This window comes from Nomascus leucogenys, chromosome 7b (genome assembly GCF_006542625.1).
Source record: "Nomascus leucogenys isolate Asia chromosome 7b, Asia_NLE_v1, whole genome shotgun sequence".
In the NCBI taxonomy this organism is placed as follows: domain Eukaryota; kingdom Metazoa; phylum Chordata; class Mammalia; order Primates; family Hylobatidae; genus Nomascus; species Nomascus leucogenys.
In genome coordinates this window covers 62,183,453-62,206,693 of record NC_044387.1, presented here as the reverse complement: position 1 = coordinate 62,206,693, position 23,241 = coordinate 62,183,453, and the positions used below count along the sequence as shown (strand labels likewise).

The window sequence follows — 23,241 nt, the reverse complement described above, 5'->3', positions numbered from 1 at the left end:
ATACCCCATCATCAGTGCACATTTCTATGGCACTGTTAAATGGTGTGTCCACTGAGCCTTCCCATGGAACATAATCATCTCATCTTCCAATCCATTCCAGCACACCCAATTCCCTTAACCTTTTAAATCCATTCTTCCACCATGTCACGGTAATCCCAGTGTTTCGACTTTGCTCAGAAAGGACCATTACTTTTTCCATACTTCATTACCATCCTGGTAATGAGTTCATACCATCTCACAGGATCCTAGCCAGGGTATTAAAATCCTCTAATTTAAGATAACTCTTAGCAATCCAAAGATCCAGTGTCAGGGCTGCCATCAAACTCCTCCCTAATTTTATGTTTTGACCCTCTTAAGCACTGATTCCAATCTCAAGCATATTCCTCCAACTCTTCCTAATTCTTGCAGTTCTTTTGGGGTATAGTCTTGTTTCCTCCCACTTCAGTTCCAGCACCTCAACTGAGTTTTGCTTAACTTTATCTACACTTAACCCTAATTTTAGGCCTGGAGATACTAACTATAATGGCCTGGAGATAGGGCAAGTCATGAAGAGAGCATGTTTCCTGAGGAAAGAAGCCTCTGCATTGTCATTCAGCCTGAGAATGAAGCGGGGAGTGCTTGCCCTTAACATGGAGGGGTGGGCTATGACTGCAAGCTCAGAAATTCAGGAGTCTGGGGAGTAAAAATCTCTAGCACCATCGATTCAGATGTCTCCATCTTATTTGTCAGGGTCACAGGTTTTCCCAAGCAGTTTGCCGATGCTGGCATAATAGACTTGCCTTGGCTGGCAACTGTCTTTGAAGTTTATCCTTTGAAACTATTAAGTCTTGGGCTTGCTCCTCAGTTTTTTCGAGCTGTCCTACTGCAAAAGGTGAAAAGCTTTTTCACGTGCCACCAGAGGCCCTCTAACTTTGACACCTGGCTTTCTATTGCCTGTTATTGTCCTTGGCTGTTAAGTATGCTTCTACAGAACAAAAATGGCTTAACAATGGCCATCCAACCCTGTTATCCTCATAGCTACAACTTTCTCTATACATCTAAAATGTCAGGCAATCAGATACTGTCTTTCCTTCTACAACTATCCAATCCCTATTAACTGCCAGTGTAAGTTGTAACAACTGGGACTTGTGACAGGACTGTCCTCCACCTATCATCAATGATGGGGTCTGGGCTGCTTATCTTTAAGTGTATACCACAGTCTCTATTACCTATTTGCATATGTGTGAAAACTGAAGCAGTTTGGAAAAAAATTAGAATGCTTTCCAAAACAAACTGAAAATACAGAACAAAAAATTAAATATAATGTCAAAAGTATTTAAGTGAAATAATAGATTTATTCAAAGAGAAATAAAATGTCCTGGGTAAAGCTTCTGTAATAATACTATTTCTGATACTGTATCTCTGAAAAATGGCTAACTAGTCACCTTATCAATACATTTAAGGCATCAATAATAGGTACCACTGAGGACATACATTGTGAAGAAAGAGAAGAATAAGTCAAATACTAAAACATACTTATCATGACAACTCAAGGTGACATGAATATTTAATGAAAATTTAGAATATAACAACATATGACTCTCATTCTGTGGACATAAAAGGAAAAATACAGTAATTCATTTTACTCATTACATTTTACAAAATCAGACAAATGAACAAAGCAGTATTTTTTAATAAAAACTAATTTAATTTCAAACAAATGTATTACCATCCTATTCCTTTATCCTGTATATATGTATCTAATTGGCAAAACATACTACTTTACTGAAATCAGTAACAGTCCAATCCATGATACTTCAATTGCTTTGCTCAATAAACATCTTAAATTTGAAACTCATTTTTCTTATGCCATAAGCCTGATTATCAGTTCTATAAAAATTCTACACCCTATTGCTTGGCCCATTAAGTGTAACTAGTCTTCTGCACAAGGCTAAGCGGCTAAGGTACTTTTGAACAACCACACACAATTCATCAAGCACACACACTCACTCCTGCTCCTCTCACACACGGCCACCAGAGCAGCTCCCCTAGTTCTCTTGTTCCTCATAGTGAGCATAGCCACTAGCATAGGTCCTTCCTAAATTCAAATTAGTAAACAAATCTGATGACTCTGTGTCTGAATCCTTTCTGCCTTCATCTTCTTCCTCTTCATCATCCTCTGCTTCATACTCATCCTCCTCCTCATCGTGGTAGCTGGTATCACCATACTTATCAGATGAAAGGTTCTTCCAATAAGCATCATACCCAGAAGCTCCATCTCCCTCTTCACCTCCAGTCTGCCTGCCAAATTTCAGGGAGCGTGCTATAGAAGACAGACAAGTACAAGGCATTTTGTTAGTTCCAGTTCTCTATATTCTCATCTTCCTCTATAAAATTTCATGAATTTCATTGGCTGCTTCAATCCCAAATGAAAAAATAGGTCATATTTTCCTAATTTTTTCACCTGAGTCTATATACACACCATAAAAAATAAAAATTACAGTGTCATTTCATTAAATCTAGAAAACAATTAGACCAACAGACCACTCCAAAGGTATTAAGGCATGTTTAAAACGAAAATACCTTCCGTTTGGCCACTGACAGTTTATTTTCAAATCACATAAATCACAGAATACAGTTGATTTCGTATCAGTACATTTTTCTTAAGACAGCTATTTTACAATACAGATGCCCTTAAAAACAAAGCCTGTCATTTCTTCTGCCTTAGTAGTGACACAAAGTTCAGTGCAGAAGATCAGCAAAATCATCAGTCTCACCTCACCATGGAACTACATCTATGATTAAACAAAGCAGTCAGTCACTTAGAATTATGGTTCTATTCTGATATGTTTGGTTATGAGCCAAACTTCTCTTTAACAAAATTGGGAGCTGCATTACTATAAGCATGCTTATTCCTTCACAAAAAAAGTTACATAAAAACCATAAAATAATTTCCTATAGTAGTGCTATATTACATAAACAAACATAGGTGCTCAAATACCACACACCTAAGATAGCTTCAGAATGAATTTGACTTCTAAGTACTTAAGATTACCACCACTTTAATATTAAGGAATTATAGCTACTCAACTATTTAACAAGGAACCCTCAACAAAAATTAAAAAAAAAAAATCACTCTTTATCTTAAATTTCAGTATTTGCTGTCATTAACTAAGGCAAATACCAAATATCAAAATGAATATTGGTATATTTAAGTAAAACTGAAAAACTTTACCCACATATTTTCCTAAGCTGTAAAATTCCACTTGCTTAAAAGAACACATTCATCTTTTCAAATAAGAGGCAATAAGAAAAATAGACCAAAAAAAAAAAAAAAGATAAACTTTGTCTAAGTATGAAAGCAAAAATCACTTCCTTAGTATTTTAAGGGCCTTACTTGACATGCTAAGGTCCTTAGTCTCCTGAGTTTCATGCCCACATTTAGGACAAGGAGGCTGTTTTCCTTTTTCTTGCTTAAACACTTTGCTCCTTGTATGATCATCACAGAAACAAGCCTATACAGGAGAAGCAAAATAAAGTAAATAAATAAAAATGTAAAAATATACAAAAAGATAGTATTCAGTGTTTTAAAGATATAGCTTTGTTAAGGCAGTGAGATTAAGAATTTTGTTGGGACCAGTCACACTTTTTATTTCATTTTCTTAACAGAAATGGTTTTTTCAGGACCCTTCTGAACAATGATCTAACAAAAGGCAGACTAACTATATTGAGTATGACATGTAAGTACATTTAGCCGTTCACAAATATTTCAGTACTCATCAGGTCCCTGATGAAATGAAATAATGGTGAACAGCCTATTTACTCTCACACAGTGTATGGTCTAACTAGGGTTGGAGACAGTGAAAAGGCAATTACAAGACACCGAGCACTGAAGGGGAAGTGCAGAAGGAAGGGCACTAAAGCAGACATGGGATTTGGGAAAGGCATCTTAGAGACACAAAGTCTTAATCGCCATATGAAGAATGGGAAGGCAATAGGGTAAGCCAAGATGGAAAAGTATTCCAGACAAAGAAAACAGCACAGATAACGCCTGTACATCATTTGGTAAAACTAGAACAGTTAGAAGATAAATAAGACATAGGGTTAGGAATATAAGAACTAGAGAAACGCTTCTGAGAGGAAGGGCATTGGCTGCATCTGTTTAGTAATCTTTGACGAACAAATGCTAGGGACTAGGCCTAAGGACACACAAAAATTTGGAAATCTTTACCCAAACTCTTCTAAGCAGGTACATTTTGACCTTCATTAAAATAGACTCTCATCATCTTGGTCAGAATGTTCTCCACTAAAAACACAGAGCCAGGATTCCAGAGAAATATGCACTAGTCGCAACTCTACTACAAAGTGACTGGATGACCATTGGAAAGTCATGTAAGCTTTCTCAACTTCAATTCCAGTCTCAAAAATAAAAGCATTAGACTATATAATTTTAAGGTCCCTTATAAATTAATTATAGCTGCATATAATCCAAGGACTGGTGGAGGGGTATAGAAATTAAAAACAAAATCTAGAAAGAAAAAAATGCATTGGTATACCTTACAACGGAGACATGAGTGCTGACCAAGCCGATTGCATGAAACACCTGTGGGAAATAGATTAATTTTAAAATCCCATTATTTGGTTCTTAGAATTTTCTTTTGTCTTTTATCAAATCACTAAAAGCTTGCAATGGAAATATAGCCTTATAGACAGCTGCCTGTCTTTTGGGTTCAAATGCTATAAAACACACAAAGCTCCCATGCTGCAAATAAAATAATTAAATTTATTATTATGCATTCTGCAAAAGGCGACGAAAGGCTCAAAAATGCTATATACTTCAAGATGCTCTTTTAATCTTTGAGAATTTTATATATAAATATTACAAGAATTATATACACATGCATACACATTGTGTGTCTATGTGTGTGTAGTATGTATGTTGTATGTATATCACAGAGATGACTTATCTACTTTAAACTTATAAATAAGTATAATAATTAGGATTTCATACCAGAACAAGAACCAAATTAAAGGAAGAGAATACCTGGGGAATTTCAGTCTTTTTCCTATAATAGTAACTACTATTTAAAAAGGGCTTTTTAAATGCCAAGTACCACATACTATTGTTTTATATGGTGTCTCATTTCAATGAACCTTCCAAGAAAGAAACTATGTGTAAAGATGATACTATTACCCAGTCAGCAATGCTGGCTCTCAACTGGAAAATACGTGAGAATTTTGTGTATAGGTTAAATACAGGTGCCTGGCACCCACCACGGACTTAAAAGGTAGAATCTCCAGGGATGAGGCCTGGACATCTACATTACTTTTAAAACCTCCACAGGTATTTTTGATATACAGTCCTGTCTAAGAATCACTAGAACCAACTAGCAGAAACAAACAGGGTGGTATCTCTTATGAGACGGCATTTGCAAATGGGAAGGAAGGAGGGTGAGGTTTGGTTTTCTATAATAATTTGAAGGTAAAAATGTCATGTGGTACTCTGAACCACGAAAGGTATAAGTCCTGCAATGCCTAATCAAATCAAGCCTACAAAATGAAGAACTGGCCCAACCAATATGCCACTGGCATCCCTGCTGAAAAATTTACAACTATATTCTGACTGTTTTGTTTTCTAGAAACAGAAAATAAAGACTGAGTTAAATTACAGTTCATGAGAAGCAGTATAAAAAAACTTGATTCCTTTTTCATTAAGATTAATATTTATACTGTTCAGAATCTTGGGTATAAAGAACATCTAATATTTAAAAACTTACATTTAAATGTTTCTGCCTCTAAAACCTGGCAGCTGGCCTGATGCTCAAATTGATCATCTTCACAGAGAAAGTTGTGGCAAAAAGAACAACTGAATATTCTGCCTCCTATTGGATTAAAAAAACACAAATGTAATTAAGATAAACTTTAATTTAAAAAAACTCGTATCTATAATACTGCTTAGAAGAGATGGTAAGTTACTTTGGAGATACACCAAAATTGTTCAGCCATTTTTATTCTGATAAAAGCTAAAATGAAAACTGTTGAAGTCCTTGAAACTGAACTGAAACTGAAAAAAGGGGGCTCTTACTCTCCACTAGCTACCCATATAACACTCACAACACTCAAAGAGACTACCTGCTCCACCACAACTTCCCTCCATGTTTGGGTAAACAATACTAGCACTGACAATAACTGACAGTATAGATCCCTTCTCTAACTACACTGATAATCAAAACAGTACCAGTAGTTAGGATTGACAGTATCCTGAAAAAAATCTCAAAAACAGCATTCAAAATGTTTCAAAGTCAACCTTCACCTATAACAAAGCTCATTACTTGTGTCTAATGACTCACCATGGTCCCACACGCCTCGCTCACATTCAACACACTCAGCATCGGTAAGAGGGCAGGCACAGGCATGTGTACTGAGACATTTCCTACCATGGCAAACCCAAGCTTCACAGAAGTCACATATTGCACCCTGTAACCAAGGAACAAGAATACATAATCATTATCACCTGACCACCTGCAACCATTGTTTAACCATGGCAACCATCAAAGTTGTATACATTTAGCAATTTATCAACCCTCAATGATAGTAGGCAGCTTCATTTAAACATTTTACTACTCACTCTAAGCCAAAAATAAAAAGGGTTCTCTGAAAAACAACTTCTTAACAGCTATCCACGATATACAAAACTTGGTTACATATCAAAAGAAAAAAAGGTAAACTGTACACTTACCCTAATATTATTTAATTAAGCCAAAGAGATGGAAGTATTTTCCTCAAAATCAATTTAATTCAAATAAAGTTTGAAGGAACCAACAGTTTAAGCTTTCTTGTCTATAATAATTCCTGTAACTAAATTAAATTTTTAAATACTACCATTTCTGATTTTTAAAATACCTTCTTATCTATATAAAATAATTGCATAGCTTTTCTAGAATTACTGAGAAATACGAAACTTCTGCCAGCTTTTTTTTCTCTTATGACAACTTATGTTTTAATAATAATTACACTTCTTTGTGGAAAAAATTTAAAGTAAAATATATGGAACTAAAATACAGGGTAAGATTCTCCAATTCTGTATCAAGAAAAGACAGTAACAACATGTTTCAATAAAACATTGACACCTATCGAATATTAAAAGCTAGAAAGAATCTTAAGAGAGTAGGATCAGACAAACTTTCCTTTATAAAGGAAAAGCATGGGGCCCAAGACTAAATCCAAGTCCCCGAGTTGGATTACAGGTGAGGTGAGATTTAAAGCCAGGATTTCAGAATCTCAATTCAGTATTCTATTATTCAAGGCTCTGAAACAAATGTAGTAAACAACAAATAGGAAGAATGTTTTTTGACTTGCAAAAATGGGTTATCAGTATAGCCAGCAAATCATCAACTATATCTCTTGTATCAGCCAGGCTTCTTGCAAAAAAGAGATGGTACTCTCAAACTAGGTAATCTAGAAGAGTTTTAATAGAGATAATTTGCAGAGGACAGGGAAGTTCTTAGGACAAACAGGAGAGGACTACCTGGCCATATAGAGAGAACGGTGGTCCTTAGAGAAAGGATAAAACCAAACCAGGATAACCTGGTAGGGAGTGAGATGAAGGAATAAACACCCAGATCTTATTCTCCTGCTATTCTCAGGGGGAATCTGGGGAGGCAAATAGAAGATATCCAGAAAATCACTTTTCTAGAATTTACAACTAACGATATATGACTCTACTTAAATGTTTTCTTTATGTAAGAAGAAATTATTCACATTCAAAAAACACAGTGATTTTAAAAAATGAATTTGGCTGAACTTAAGCTACCAAGGAAGACTGAAAGTGTTTTTGAATGAAGATAACTTGACAATCCTATACTTAAAATAAAGAGCAATTCACAAGATGATAATTCTCGCTCCTTGCTTCTATAATATATGCACATATGAAATATATCATAGGTCTCCCTCATAATAGAAGTTTACATGTTCTTGGAAATTTACCATAAATAAAATATTCCATTTGACATAAATATAGTATCATTTTCCTCATGGACTAAAATTTGAACAAAATTTTATTTGAACATAAAATCATACTACAATACAGTAAAACTGGTTAACTCATATTTAAAAGGAAAACATGTTTCAGGAAAAAGAGCAAAATACATCACATAATCCAATTGGTTTTATTATTCAAAAAGCTGAATTTACTTAAAAAAATCCTGTATGTAATGAAGAGGTATGTTAAATATATACACTTTTTTGAAATGTAAAGTTTTAAAGAACACTATTATCCTAGGTTCGTTTGGAACTAAGTTGCTTATTTAACGAAAGGCTTAAACGTTGGTTAAGCAGGGCTTTCGGTACACTAAATACTGTTTTGTGAAGTCTGGTTAAGAGATACTAGAACGATATCACTGAGTATATACCCAAAGGATTATAAATCATGCTGCTATAAAGACACATGCACGCGTATGTTTATTGAGGCACTATTCACAATAGCAAAGACTTGGAACCAACCCAAATGTCCATCAATGATAGACTGGATTAAGAAAATGTGGCACATATACACCATGGAATACTATGCAGCCATAAAAAATGATGAGTTCATGTCCTTTGTAGGGACATGGATGAAGCTGGAAACCATCATTCTCAGCAAACTATCGCAAGGACAAAAAACCAAACACCGCATGTTCTCACTAATAGGTGGGAATTGAACAATGAGAACACATGGACACAGGAAGGGGAACATCACACACCACACATCAGGGACTGTTGTGGGGTGGGGGGGAGGGGGGAGGGATAGCATTAGGAGATATACCTAATGCTCAATGACGAGTTAATGGGTGCAGCACACCAACATGGCACATGTATACATATGTAACAAACCTGCACATTGTGCACATGTACTCTAAAACCTAAAGTATAATAATAATAATAATAAAATAAAAAATAAAAAATAAAAGAAAGGTACCACTGAGAAATGAAATTCTGTTTAGATCAGCATGAAAAGTTTCCATGCTTGTATGTTTCCTAATAAGAAAGAAAGAAGCTGCTAGAAACAAGTGGGTACTAAGGGAAAATCATACAAAAAGCATGCCACTGATAATCCAGATAACTACAGATTGATTGAAACAAGGGACAAAGCAATGATATTTAGAAAAAAATAACCACTGATCAGAATGACATTTTCTTATCCTTGAAAACGTACTAGTCTAAGAGATAATAAGAAGCTTACCACCATCGCAAGGCCAGTACTGTATACACCAGCATGCTTTATGACACAGTCTGAAGACTTCATCATGCACTTTGTTTTCCCTAATGAAGAAAAACATTTGCACTGTTAGTCTTGCAAAGGAATACATACCAGTACTCACGAATTCCTCCTTTTATCCAGCCCAAGTTCCTGAGGAAATAATTTAAAACTAATGAAACCGAATCAGTATTTACTGCTTACATAACTAAAAAGAGAAAATGGATATAATTTAGACTTCATTACTCGAATCACTTTTCAGATTACACATTTACTAATAAATCTGTAAAATGAACTATACAATAATATATATGCTAATTTGTTTGTACTAAATCAGAAATTGCAGGTTATGCCTTGTAATCTAATGATCATTTTAACAGTTTAAAAACTTATCAATCTTCAGATTATTCAAAACAATTTTTAAAGGAATGCTTTTTATAATAAGTTTTACATTTTATAATTCACAATAAAAACTGTGGTTTGAAGTTATTTCTTTCCACAGAATATCTCAAACCAAACCAAATAATGATTATGTAACTTATCAAGTTAATGTAATTTTATCCAAACATAAAAATTTACAACAAAGCCCCCAGTTAAACATTTTCCCAACAAAATTTTGAAATACTGCCCAAATAAGCACAATAAACAATACGGTGATACAGCTACAAATCACGACACAGCCACTAAACCTCTGATCTAGAAGCAAATTAAATTATCAACTCAAAACACTATCAGGAAATTTGTTTATCAGATATTATGTGAGAATTAATGATGACATTAATCATCCATCTGAGACTCCACAAAATGGAACACAAAAGAAACAATTTTCCATTATCTTGATTTCCTAAGGAACAAAGTTAGTAGGAAATGGGAAGAGAAACTGGAAATGAGAGGCAGCAGCTACCCAACTGTTCCATGTCCAACACTAAGAATCAGTAAATGAGAAATGTATCCATCTAACAACACTACAAAATTTAAGCCCAGAGACACTGAAAATACGGGTAAGTCTAGCAAGAACTTACCTCTTAATCTTCCACAAACTCTATTTCCTCACTCTACATTCATTACTTTTTGCAAAACAAGGCTATAAAAACTACCATATGAGTGTTCCATATGGGCCAGTTTTCTCTTTTTCATTAATTGTAGAATTGAAAAGATATCTTCTTTGAAAACTAGAACTACACTAGAAATATTCAGGGATATACCCCTAAACACTACTAACTTTCTGGACTATTATTACATATAAACACATTTAAATGAGCATATCCCAAATTGTTCTACCTGAAATTATTATTATTATCTCATAAATAAAAGCAATTCTTGTTCATCAAAAGTTGGGGGGATGTATATCTAGAGTAATAAAGTTAATTGGGTTTCTTTGTTGCAAGTCTTCAGAACTTCTAACATAAATATATAATAGAAATCTCCCAGATGAGAATGAGAGGAGGATGCATGCAGTATTTCTCAAACGTATATCCATATATATTTTTCAAGAAATATCCATTAATATTTCAGCAAGTCTGTGGAAGACTATTCGGGAAACACCCATCTTGCTAACATTTAGTTTTATTTTGTGTAATCATTTTGGGGTACAAGTCTCCACCTATACTTAAGAACTGGGCACATGACTTAGGAACTCTATTTCAATCACTTGGGAATACATGTGAGGAAACTCATGAATCATATGGTAAGCATCAAACACAAAAACTACTGATCATAAAATAAGTACCAGGTAAATGTGGAATAAAATTATTCCCAATGGTCTAACACACTGCAGGTAATATCAGCAGGAATCAAAATGTAGATAAGTGAACAAACAGATACTGACAAGACTAAGGTAGTATAACTAAAAGTTCAGGATCACCAAATGTTATGTCTGAAATCTGATCTTTCATTGTTTAAAAAAACTTATTGGTAACCTGTATCTAAATTGTACCTTAATTATTTTCCAGCATTACATCAAAGAGACAAAACCAACACTTGATAGTTTTTTGGTAGGCAAAATCACACGTTTTGTTATTTTGTTAATGGTCATAACATTATAAACAATTGTAAGCACTGTAACCAATAGCAACAAACCCACCCAAGTTCAAATTGTTGAACTATCAGTTGATAAAAAGCATGTCCTTAATTATTACATACTTACCACACTGTGCACAAATTGGTAACTTCTGTACAGAATTACAAAAGTAGCAAAATGCTCTATTCTTCTGCCGCCTTGTCACGTAAAATAAAATTTTAAAATATGGTCAATGTCAGATAAAAGGTCAGAGGGACAATTTTATTAAAGGTAGATAGAAAAAGAAGTAAAATTTACCTCTGACACTTGTCACATTCCTGTAACATATAAAAATATCACATTAATTTTTCTGCTGACTGAAAACTGCAAATTTACTTGTATTACAAAGAATAACCTGCTTTTCAGGTTAAAATTTAAGTGACACTACACCAAAGCCCCAACTCCACCCACTACACAAGCACCTACCCATGCTTAAATAACAAAGGTATGCAAGAGAGAGATACTCCAGGTATATGATTGCCGGAAGAAGTGGCATTATCACAAAGGAGGCTAAATACATTGGTAGTTTGTTTTTCAATTGTTTGTAAGGAATAAAATACCACAGAGTGAACACAAGAACTATCCTTTTGATAGTTAAGCACATTCTAAGCCTTAATGAAACGTTAAGCACATATTATTCCAAATGAAGTGGGTGACCCTTAAAATAATGCATTTATCTAAGGCACCGTTCCAAAGAGAATACAAAATAATAAAGTTCACAGAAAATCCAGATTCCTAAACATGGTTTTAAAAGCTCTCCACAATCTGGCCCCTAACCACTTTCCAAACCTTGTTGGCCTATTCTTTTTAGACTCAAGTCACTAATGGTCAGCCATTCCCCAAATATGTCTTATATTCTCTCTTCTCCATGTCTTTACTTATTCTAATACTTTTCCCTGAAAAGTGCCTCCTACCTGTTGAAAGTTCTGGTGAAAATCTCACCTCCTCTGTGAACTGTACCCCTTCCACACACAGTCAACTTTATCACCTCTTAGCCCTAATAAATACATTGCACTTCCAAACTCTAGCTGTCATTATATATATTTAGGCATGCCAGTCATTTATTGTTTTGTCTGCCCAGAACCTCTCTTCCCTGGAAAGGACTCTTAAACACAGAAGAGAGCCTCACTGTCACATCTGTGCTATGTAATCTGGCCTCCCCAAACCAACCCCAATAAATGTTAGCCCTGGGACAGGCACTGGGTGAAGTCCAGCCTTTCAGAGTTCTTTCCTTCTCTGAGGAACAATATGTGATGTGAGACATGCAAGCTACCTGTAACTATGAAACCCAACAAATGGAGTAAGACAATATGAAAAAATGGAACTAATAAGGAAGCAGAAACAAAAGCAAAAGATAGAACTCCAAGTTGTTTCAGGTTCCAATTGTCCCCGAGTCCCAGGTATATCCTTCCCCTTCCCAGCAGTATGAGATTTTCCATTATCCATTCAATAAACTGTTTTTCCCTAAGATTAATTTAAGTTAGATTTCTGTCATTTATAAACAAACAAATCCTAATATACAACATAACTGAGCTATAAACTTCTGGAAATAGGAACCATGTAATTCATCTCTGTATCACCACCCATAGTGTCTGAAATAATACCTGGCACAGAGTAGATGCACAATAAACGTTTGCTAAATTAAGCTACATTAAACAATTCATGTATGTTTGACAAAACAAAAGGAGAAGGAAAAAACAGGAACAGCAGGAAAAGAAAAACGAAGAAAGGAGTGGAAATAGGGAGAACTGGAATAACTCTACAGTCAATGAAAGGAAAGAGGTAATGACGACCTAATTGTCTGCTTTTTCGCATATTTCAAAAAGCATATTTCAAAAGCAGCAACCATTCAAAGCAGCCCAGAAATTATCAGGACTAACCCACTTAGCACAGGCAGATAAGGTAATAGAACAAGAAGCCAACAGATGTTAAGTAGGAAGTTCAGAAAAGAGAAATGAAAGAATTGCTAAGAAAATATGAAAACCCAATAAGACTAAGGCATTAAAGAAACTGGAAAATAAAGTTTCTATTATCTATTCTTGTCCAATATCTACCTTTATTAGCAACAGTATGTAAAGTAATATGCTAAGTTTTACAAATAATATAAAATCCAACAATCACTGCTACTCAGTGAAATCAACAGACGTGCCAGAGATACTAAATTCAGCAACAAAATATATGCAAAAACACTGTCTTCACTAAAATTTTATTCAGGTGTACTTCAGATAAAATAGTATATAGTTTTTTCAACTACCAACTGATATCAAAAAAATCTGATACCATTGAGGCATTACATGGATGTTTAGCTAAATCTATAGTGCTTCTTGATGCTCTTAGTTGTTTTTCACGTTCTCGGCGGTTCTCAGCCTTCTTCCTCGCACCAGTCTTTTTTTTAGGCATTTTCCCCTATTTTGACACAAGAGAACAGAAAAGATATAATTGACTGACTGCATTTACTATTTTAATAAACTAAGAAATAGTATAACAAAGTGTCCTTATTCTTGTTAAATGTTAAACTCTATCCTTTTGATAGTTAAGCACATTCTAAGCCTTATGAAAGGCTAAGCACATATTATTCCAAATGAAGCGGGTGACCCTTAACGCATTTATTGACACTAACGATTCTAAAAATGTAAACGTCAAAAAAATTAATCCTAAAAGACAAACTAGTTTTCTTTCCCCACTAAGAAAAGTTTCTCCAATGATAAAGTATTCTGCACCTCATTAAAACAAATGAATCATGTATCATTAGCAAAAAAAAAAAAAGCGTTATTTACCCAGTTTATATCACTTTTTTGAGCTATATATTCAGAAGACCTGACGCTGCCAACACCTTAAGTATAACAAGTCTAATTTTTCCTATGTAATATGTAAACAAAACATCTAACAGTCAACAAATAACACTATTTATTAACTACAAAGTCAAAACATTCTGAAGATATTTAAGGTATTAGTTGCTTTGACTCTAACAAATGCTCTTCCCTCTACACGCAGTGAGCATGTAATTTTAACGGGGTTCAAATTTACGTTTAAGAGTATGTTTAATTTTCATCATTTAGTTGAAATACAAGATTTTTCTAAACTGAAGTTTTCTGAACTGAATGCTCAAATTAAAAAAAAAAAAACAGAAAACAGGTGGTAAGCAGTACGGTAGCAACTGAAAAATAGCCAGATTTAATAGGTGGTTACTTCGGTAACGTAACGCCCAGACCACTAAGGCACCACTCCAATATGTAAAATGACAAAATCTAGAGGGCGTGCTGCCCTGGCCAAAGCACCTCAGAAAATAATCACGAGGTCATCATGCGGATTAACTTTCTGCGTCCCCAGAGATATCCTTTGAATCCTCTGATAAAGTTAAATCTCATTTTTTTTTCCTCCAGTTTGTTCTGCACGCTCAAAAGAGTGAATCTTCTTCTCAGCCTTATATGGGTTCAAGCCCTTTTCCGGTAACACTCCAACTTCTTGCGTGCACTGCGCGTGTCACCAAGTGAGGAAACAGGCACGGGGCACTGCGGCTTTAAGGGTCCAGCCTGGAGCTGGAGGACCCAGTGGGGTGGAGGGGCGTCCACGGGAGAAGTGGCGGAGGTGCCAGGCGGCTCGGGGACCCGCAACCGTCACCCGCCCGCGGGACACCCTACCTCGTGCGCGCTCCGGGCAAACCTCGCTCACTTTCGCCGGGAGACCGGACTCACTCAGGGAGCCGAGGGACAGGGAATGGCGTGAGGCCCACCCGCGACAGCAGTAAATCCAACTCGTGGACCAGGACTCCGGGAAAGAACGTACTAACAAGCCAGGTAGGCTGACAGCCGGTTGCAGACACTAGGAGACGGACCGGACGTCCTTTTACGACAGCAGCGTCCTTACGGCTGACGCCACAGGACGGGACCCGCCCACCTCTGTTCGCTCCGCCCCTTCCCCGCCCACTCTTGCGGGGGCCAATGCCCCATTCCTAAGCAGAGGATCTGCAAGAAAAGGAAGGGAATGCGAGGAAAAATAGGGAAGCAGAAGGAGGGAAAGCAGGGGAAGGCCCCCTCAGTTTCACTTTTTTAGAAAAAGGAGAAATCTAAAAGGAAGAGGAAAATGAACTCACAGACTTGGTACTGGATCAATTGACTCAAACAGCAAATTCATGCTTAATTCTGTTGGAAACCTTTTCCCACCTCTACATCTTCCGTGCCTCACATCCCACCTTGTCTTGATTGCTGCGCAAACTGTGCGTTCAGTTGCCTGATGAACTTCCGTACTAGCCTCCCGTCTCTTATTTCTGTTATGCCGTCTGGATTCCATTCCTTTGTGAACAAATCATCCCACATTCTCTACCTCTAATGTGTGCTCTGCCTGCTTTTAACTGAAACCTGATGATCCTCCCCCTGCATCAGAATCTCCTTCCGATCAAGCACCTCGACCTTTGCATAGCCGACCAAGCTGGGTTTCCTAATCTCTTTTGGAGCTCTGCCGCACTTAGGATTCAGTACCAGGCCTATTCCTGTGCTTTTCCTGCCATCCCCCTGCAGGAGATAAAAGCCTCTTTGTTTGCTACCAAAGAGGCCTTCTGGAATTTACTCTTAGATTTTGATAGACAACTAACCACTCTCAGCTTTTTGCTATTTTCAAAGAATCAATTTTACTTAGCAAGAACAGTCAATGCCACTGTCATTAAGGTTACTATTTCCCTCATAGTTCTCAAATGCCTGATACATTTTACCTACTCGTTTATAACCTTACATTAGAATACCACCCCAGTTCATTACTGATGAAAGTTTTAACTATTGCACTGTTACCTTGTGCCGAGGTCTGTCTGTCCTATACCTACCACCCAGGGGGTCCTCATTGATAGTCACATGGCCTGTGATTCAAATCATAAATCCCATCTTAGCCTACTATCTTGAACCACTCCTGACACCAACTGTTTTAGGTTGGCTTCCCCAGGAAGCATACTCTGAGTCAGAGAAGAGTATAATGAGTATGTTAGGGAATGCTTTGGGGAACAACATCTGCAGAAGAAATGGAAGCAGGATTGAGCAGAGGGAAGAGTTGACCTGCAGTGAAGTCTCAGTGAAGGCCTCGTTTTGAATCTGGGATATCCCTTCAGAGTTGTCTTGAGTTAGGGGAAGTGGGCTGGGCCTTTATACACCTATGACAGTTAGTCACTGGATGAACGCTGCCAAAGGAGAAGAGTGCAACCTTGGGTTAAAGGACTCCTGAAGAGGGCCAAAAGCTGGATTGTGTTGGCTTGCTGCACTCTCAGCAGCTCAAGAAATAAGTCTTTCATTGAGGAAGAGGGATCTGGGTAGTGCCTGCCAGTATTCATTACCAAGAGTGATGGCAAAATAAATATTCTGACAAAGACAAAGAACCTTGACTACTCACAGATACTCAGTGAAAGAATTTCAAAGGGTGGTCTTCACAAGATGAAAATGGAATTTAAAAGGCAGGAGGGGATACAAAAAGTAATAATAATCAATTTATTTAATATATAGGGTAAATCTAAAACATTATATAAAACAACAAAATTATAATAAGCAATTTGGTATGTGAAAATTATAAGAAACTGAAATATTCTATAAATTCAATGCAATTCAATTCAAATCCTCATATAGTTTTTTTAATGGAACTTGGTTAATTGCTCTCTCAAATTCATAGGAACAATTAAAGATTGAAAAGCCCAGACCATTTTAGTTATACAAGCAGAAGGATACTTTTATTTATTATAAAGCTCTAGTAATTAAAACAATATTGCATAGTTTCAGGTGTCAGCAAATAGACAAATGTAACTGAATAGAAAGCCTAGATACAGACTCACATACATTGGGATATTTGGCAAATGGTATGGGTTGCATTAGCATCAGTAAGAAGACAGGTATTATTCAACAAATGAGGCAAAGACTATTGGTGATCCATATGGAGGAAGATAAAATTAGATCCCTATTAACAGCACATATGTAATAAGTCCCAAGTGGTAGAACCTAAATATACAAAGCAAAAATAAACTATTATAAGAAAACATAGGAGAATGCCTTTATGATACTAAAGTAGAACGATTTAAGACACACACAAAAAACAAAAAATTTAATGAACAATGAATTCAATAAAATTTAAAAACTTCAGGATGACTAAAGACATTATAAAGTAAAAAGGCAAATGAAAATGAGGGGAATGAATTCTGACACCCATGTAACTGACAAAAGATTTATATACAGAATAAATGACACCCATAAGATTGTCCAAAATGTAAAAGCCTGGCAGATCAAAGTATAGGTGAAAGGCAGATAAACAAATTTTAAGCAATTCTACTGGGAGTATAAATGTTAAACCTGTTTTGGAGAACCACATGGCAATGTTAAGTAAACTTAAATATGTGCAAAACTAAAGATTCAATCATTATCCTTCTAGGTCTCTACCATAAGAAATTTGCGTGCAAATATACGATACCATAGCGCAGTTCAACAGCAAAAATTTTTAAGCAACCTATCTTTTATTAGGAAAAGGAACAAATTGCATGCTATCTATATAGCAATTAAAATTCATAGACTTTGTAAGTATCAATATGGACTAATTCCTAAATTTGGGGGAGATATTTCGTGAAAAATCAAACTGGAATGCTGCATATGTAAAATTGTAAAACAAAAATCAGTTGTATACATTATCATTTACGAATACACACACACACACACACACACACACACACCTTGTAAAAGTACCAAAAGATGCCTGGAAATGTTACTAACTTCAGATTATGGTTACCTCTGGGGAGGGAAGAAAAGATGTATGATGTGGAGTGTTAGCCATACTTTCAGTTTTCAGAACAATACTAATTTTAGAACATATATATTAATAATCCTCAACAGCCACCAGAATGGCTAAGATTAAAAGACTGGCAATACCAGCGACCAAGTATTTGTTTATTTGTAAAGACGTAGGGTAACTGGAACTCTCATCCAGTTTTGGGGGTTGTAAATGGACTACCACTTTGAAAATTATTTAGCCTCATGTGTTAAAGGATATCTATATCTATATCTATATCTATATATCTCCAAAATGCATACCTGTATTTACTACAATATATGTAAAATAGGCCAGGCATGGTGGCTCACGCCTGTAATCCCAGCACTTTGGGAGGTGGAGGCAGGAGGATCACCTGAGGTCAGGAGTTCGGGACTAGCCTGGCCAACATGGTGAAACCTGTCTCTACTGAAAATACAAAAATTAGCCAGGTGTGGTGGCAGGTGCCTGTAATCCCAGCTACTTGAGAGGCTGAGACAGGAGAATTGCTTGAACCTGGGAGGCTGAGGTTGCAGTGAGCCGAGATCCTGCCATTGCACTCCAGCCTGAGCAACACGAGCAAAACTCCATCTCAAATAAAATAAAATAAGAAATATATATGTAAAATAGTGTTTATGGTAGCACTATTTGCAACATCTCCAAAACTATAAACGACACAATTATCCCTTAACAGGAGAATGAATGAATGGTGACATATTCATATAATAAAATATTAATTATACACTAACAAGAGTGTACAAACTACAGTCTCATATAACAATATGTATGAATGTCACTAAAATAATGTTAAGCAAACAAACCTCACAAAGAAAAAAAGAACACGATGATTTAATTAAATAAAGTTTAAATATAGTCAAAATTAATCAGATGAGAAGTCAGGATAGAGGTTACCTTTGGGTGAAGGTAGTGACTTCAAAGGCTCACAAGCAGGGTTTCTAGAGTAAAGGTAATGAAAACATCCTAGTTACGATGACTGTGTTCAATCTGTGGCCTTTCATCAATCTGTATTATAATTTATGTAATTTATGCATGTTGCATTTTGCTACAAGGCTTTAAAAGAAATATTAAAATAGAGGCAGGAAAGTATGGATGAAAGCCTTAAAATAAGCCACCCAAACACTTACTTGCTGTGACATAAATAGAAAATAATACTTACAGGTCACACAGGGAAAAACAGGACAGGTCTGTTTATTACGAAAGGTGACTCTGTAATTTTCTTCCCCTTTTCATTTTTTTTCTTTTTGTGGAAAGGTAAAATCTTTGTTCATTTATCTTTCTGAAAAGTATTCTTTACTTGACAGGCACTTCTCACATATTATTCTTAGAAGCAAGAGGATTTTTTTCATTTCTGGGCCCTGACTCAGGTCCAGCCACACTTGTGACCTACTGGCAGCACACAAATGTTCCAGGACGTTTTGGAGAGCTCTGGAATATAGGACTCTTTAACTTGCTCATTTAAATGTATCTCAGTTTGGCTTTCTTTCAGGAATTAAAGTTTGTTTATTTCTGCAAATAAAAATTCCTTCTCTAATGTTATCTGTTGTGTGTGTGTGTGTGTATATACACGTATGTGTATGTATATATAATGCAATATTCTTCAGCCTCTAAAAAGGAGGAATTTCTTCTTTTTGTTAAATAAAATAAATAATTCCTGACATACACAACAACCTGAAGAACACTTAAGAACATTATGCTAAGGGAAATAAGCCAGACACAGGACAAATACTACAAGCTTCCACTTAACATGTGGGTATCTAAAATAGTCAAACTCACGGGAGCAGAGAGTGGAATGGTGGTTGCCAGGGTCTGGGAGTAGAGGGGAAATGGAGAGGTGCTAATCGGCAAAAAAATTCAGTTATGCAAGATAAATAAGTTCTACAGACCTACAGCATTGTGCCTAGAGATAACAATACTGTGCTGTGCACTTAAAAATCTGTTTAGAGGGTAGCCCTTCTGTTAAGCATTCTTGCCACAATAAAATTTTAAAAAACTTCTAGCTCATAAAAGCACTTCCTAAATCCAGACACCTATGTTGTCCATCTTTTGAGCATTCCACAAATAATAATTGTGGTTCGTAAAATAAGTGCATAATAGATTTCACCTCAGTACCTTTAAAGCATCACATATTCAGACTGATAAATGATCTTTCAACAAATGGTTTGTATATTTTGGGAAAACCTTATATTGCTCATAACTGTCTAGCAACTTATTTCTCCTTTTTATCCTAGTTATCACACCCTATTATCCACTGGACCTATGTATCATAAGGAAGACTCTGAGTACCTCTTTTTACCAATTAGCTTTGGGGAAAGAAGAAGGATTTCTAAGTTTCCAACACCTGCATAGCCCTTTATAGACTACTAAGGTTTTCACATTCAGTATTACATTTAATATCAATAAAAACTCTATTGTAAAATAGATACTTCTTCACTTTACAAATAGAAAGCTGAAAATTAGTTTTATCTGTTGACAAAATGGGTTTTTAAAACTGAATTCATCATCATTCCCCCAAAACTGATGCCTCTTTCTTGGTGTCTTAACTCAATGAACAAAGGGCACTAATTCATCTGTTGAATCCAGAAATCTTGGAGTCAATCCAGACACTTCCATCTTTCTAATCTATCAATCTAATCACTAAGCCTTTGTAATATGACCTCCAAATTATCTGTCAAGTACATTTCCTCAACAAAGTCCAGATCTCCATTTCTGGTAAGATGTCTGGAGAAATTCTGTAACAATAGAGCACACATAACACTGGATAAAACAAAACAAAAGCAAACAGATCAAAGACATTTTCTAGTGCATGACTAAACTGGCAGGAAAATGGTGAAAGTTCAAGGAGACCAGAAGGACTGTGTAAGCAGGAATCCACACAGTAAGCAAGCTCTGGAGCTGGCATTTGGCTGGGACCATCTGAAAATCCCCAGTGAACTACAACTTGGATTCTACTGAGAAATTTGTACACTGGTAACATTGTGTCCAGAAATGGTGGGTTCTTGGTCTCGCTGCTGACTTCAAGTATGAAGCCACGGTCCCTCGCAGTGGGTGTTACAGTTCTTAAAGATTGTGTGTCCGGAGTTCGTTCCTTCTGATGTTCGGACGTGTTCAGAGTTTCTTCCTTCTGGTGGGTTTGTGGTCTCGCTGGCTTCAGGAGTGAAGCTGCAGACCTTCGGGGTGAGTTTTACAGCTCTCAAGGCAGCGCGTCTGCAGTTGTTCATTCCTCCCGGTGGGGTCGTACTCTTGCACCTTCGCAGTGAGTGTTACAACTACAGCTCATAAAGGCAGTGCGGACCCAAAGAGTGAGCAGCAGCAAGATTTATTGCAAAGAGCAAAAGAACAAAACTCCCACAGTGTGGAAGGGGACCCCAGCAGGTTGCCACTGCTAGCTCAGGCAACCTGTTTTTATTCCCTTACCTGACCCCACCCACATCCTGCTGATTGGCCCATTTTACAGAGAGCCGATTGGTCCATTTTACAAAAAGCTGATTGGTCTGTTTTGACAGGGTGCTGATTGGTGCATTTACAATCCTCTAGCTAGACATAAAAGTTCTCCAAGTCCTCACCAGATTAACTAGACACAGAGCACTGATTGATGCGTTTACAAACCTTTAGCGAGACACAGGGTGCTGATTGGTGTGTTTACAAACCTTGAGCTAGACACAGAGTGCTGATTGGTGTATTTACAATCCTTTAGCTAGACATAAAGGTTCTCCAAATCCCCACCAGATTAGCTAGACACAGAGCACTGATTGGTGCATTTATAAACCTTGAGCTAGACACAGAGTGTTGATTGGTGCATCTACAATCGTCCAGCTAGACATAAATGTTCTCCAAGTCCCCACCCAACTTAGGAGCCCAGCTGGCTTCCCTAGTGGATCCCACACTGGGGCTGCAGGTGGAGCTGCTCCTCAGTCCTGAGCTGCGTGCCTGCACTCTTCAGCCCTTGGGCTGTCGATGGGACCAAGCACCGTGGAGCAGGGGGTGGTGCCTGTCAGGGAGGCTAGGGATGCGTGGGAGCCCACCGCAGGGGGCTCAGGCATGGCGGGCTGCCCGTCCGGAGCACTGCCCTGCAGGGAGCTGGCTGATACCAGGTGAGAATTTGAGTGCCACAGGGGCAGTCCGGCAGTGCTGGGGGACCCAGCGCCTCCTCCTCCGCTGCTGGCCCGGGTGCTAAGCCCTTCACTGCCCAGGGCGGTGGTGCCAGCCTGCGGCTCCGAGTGTGGGGCCTGCCGAGCCGGCGCCCACCCGGAACTTGCACTGGCCCGTGATCGCCAGGCACAGCCCTGGTTCCCACCCGCGCCTCTCCCTCCACACCTCCCCCTCCACACCTCCCTGCAAGCAGAGGGAGCAGGCTCCAGCCTCAGCCAGCCCGGAGAGGGGCTCCCATAGGGCAGTGGTGGGCTGAAGGGCTCCTCAACGAGGCCAAGGAGGCATTGAGAGCGAGCAAGGGCTGCCAGCATGTTTTTACCTCTCAATATGGCTTGGCTCTGTGTCCTCACCCAAATCTCATGTTGAATTGTAATTCCCAGCATTCCAGAAGGGAGGTGATTGGATTATAGGGTCGGATTTCCCCCTCGCTGGTCTTATGATAGTGAGTGAGTTTTCATGAGATGTGATTGTTTAAAAGTATGTAGCTGGCCAGGCGTGGTGGCTCACACCTGTGATCCTAGCACTTTGGGAGGCCAAGGTGAGCGGATCACTTGAGGTCAGGAATTCATAACCAGCTTGGCCATCATGGTGAAATCCCGTCTGTACTAAAAATACAAAAAATTAGCTGGGCATGGTGGTGCATGCCTGTAATCCCAGCTATTTGGGAGGCTGATGCAGGAGAATCCCTTGAACCCGGGGGGTGGCGGTTGCAGTGAGCCAAGATCATCCCACCACACTCCAGCCTGAGCGACAGAGTGAGACTCGGTCTTAAAAAAAAAAAAAAAAATAGTGTGTAGCACTTCCCCCTTCCCTGTCTCTCTATCCCGTTCGGCCATGTGAAGATTGTGCGTGCTTTCCTTCCATCCCTCTGCCATAATTGCGTGTTTCCTGAGACCTCCTGTACAGCCTGTGGAACTGTGAGTCAATTAAACCTCTTTTCTTCATAAATTACCTAGTCTCAGGTAGTACTATATAGCAGTGTTAGAACGGACCAGTACAGATGGAGACAGAGGCCCTGTGGCCAAGAAGAGTA

General features: G+C 37.6%; 1 protein-coding gene across 2 annotated transcripts; it reads right to left on the bottom strand.

The window, feature by feature from the left end:
* Positions 1 to 1,314: 1,314 nt before the first annotated feature.
* ZNF330 (zinc finger protein 330) lies at positions 1,315 to 15,129 on the bottom strand. 2 transcript variants are annotated; one of them, XM_003257746.3, is made up of 10 exons: positions 14,915 to 15,129; positions 13,554 to 13,679; positions 11,532 to 11,551; positions 11,361 to 11,431; positions 9,200 to 9,279; positions 6,330 to 6,456; positions 5,757 to 5,861; positions 4,536 to 4,582; positions 3,377 to 3,494; positions 1,315 to 2,302 (listed from the first exon to the last, which is right to left on the bottom strand). In XM_003257746.3, the coding sequence occupies exons 2-10, from the start codon at positions 13,671 to 13,673 to the stop codon at positions 2,028 to 2,030; spliced, it is 963 nt and encodes a 320-aa protein (XP_003257794.1). In that variant the 5' UTR covers positions 13,674 to 13,679; positions 14,915 to 15,129; the 3' UTR covers positions 1,315 to 2,027. The 2 variants fall into 2 exon arrangements, with proteins under 2 accessions (XP_003257794.1, XP_003257795.1); XM_003257747.3 differs by lacking the exon at positions 11,361 to 11,431 and having other exon boundaries at positions 1,319 to 2,302.
* Between the last annotated feature and the right edge of the window lie 8,112 nt (positions 15,130 to 23,241).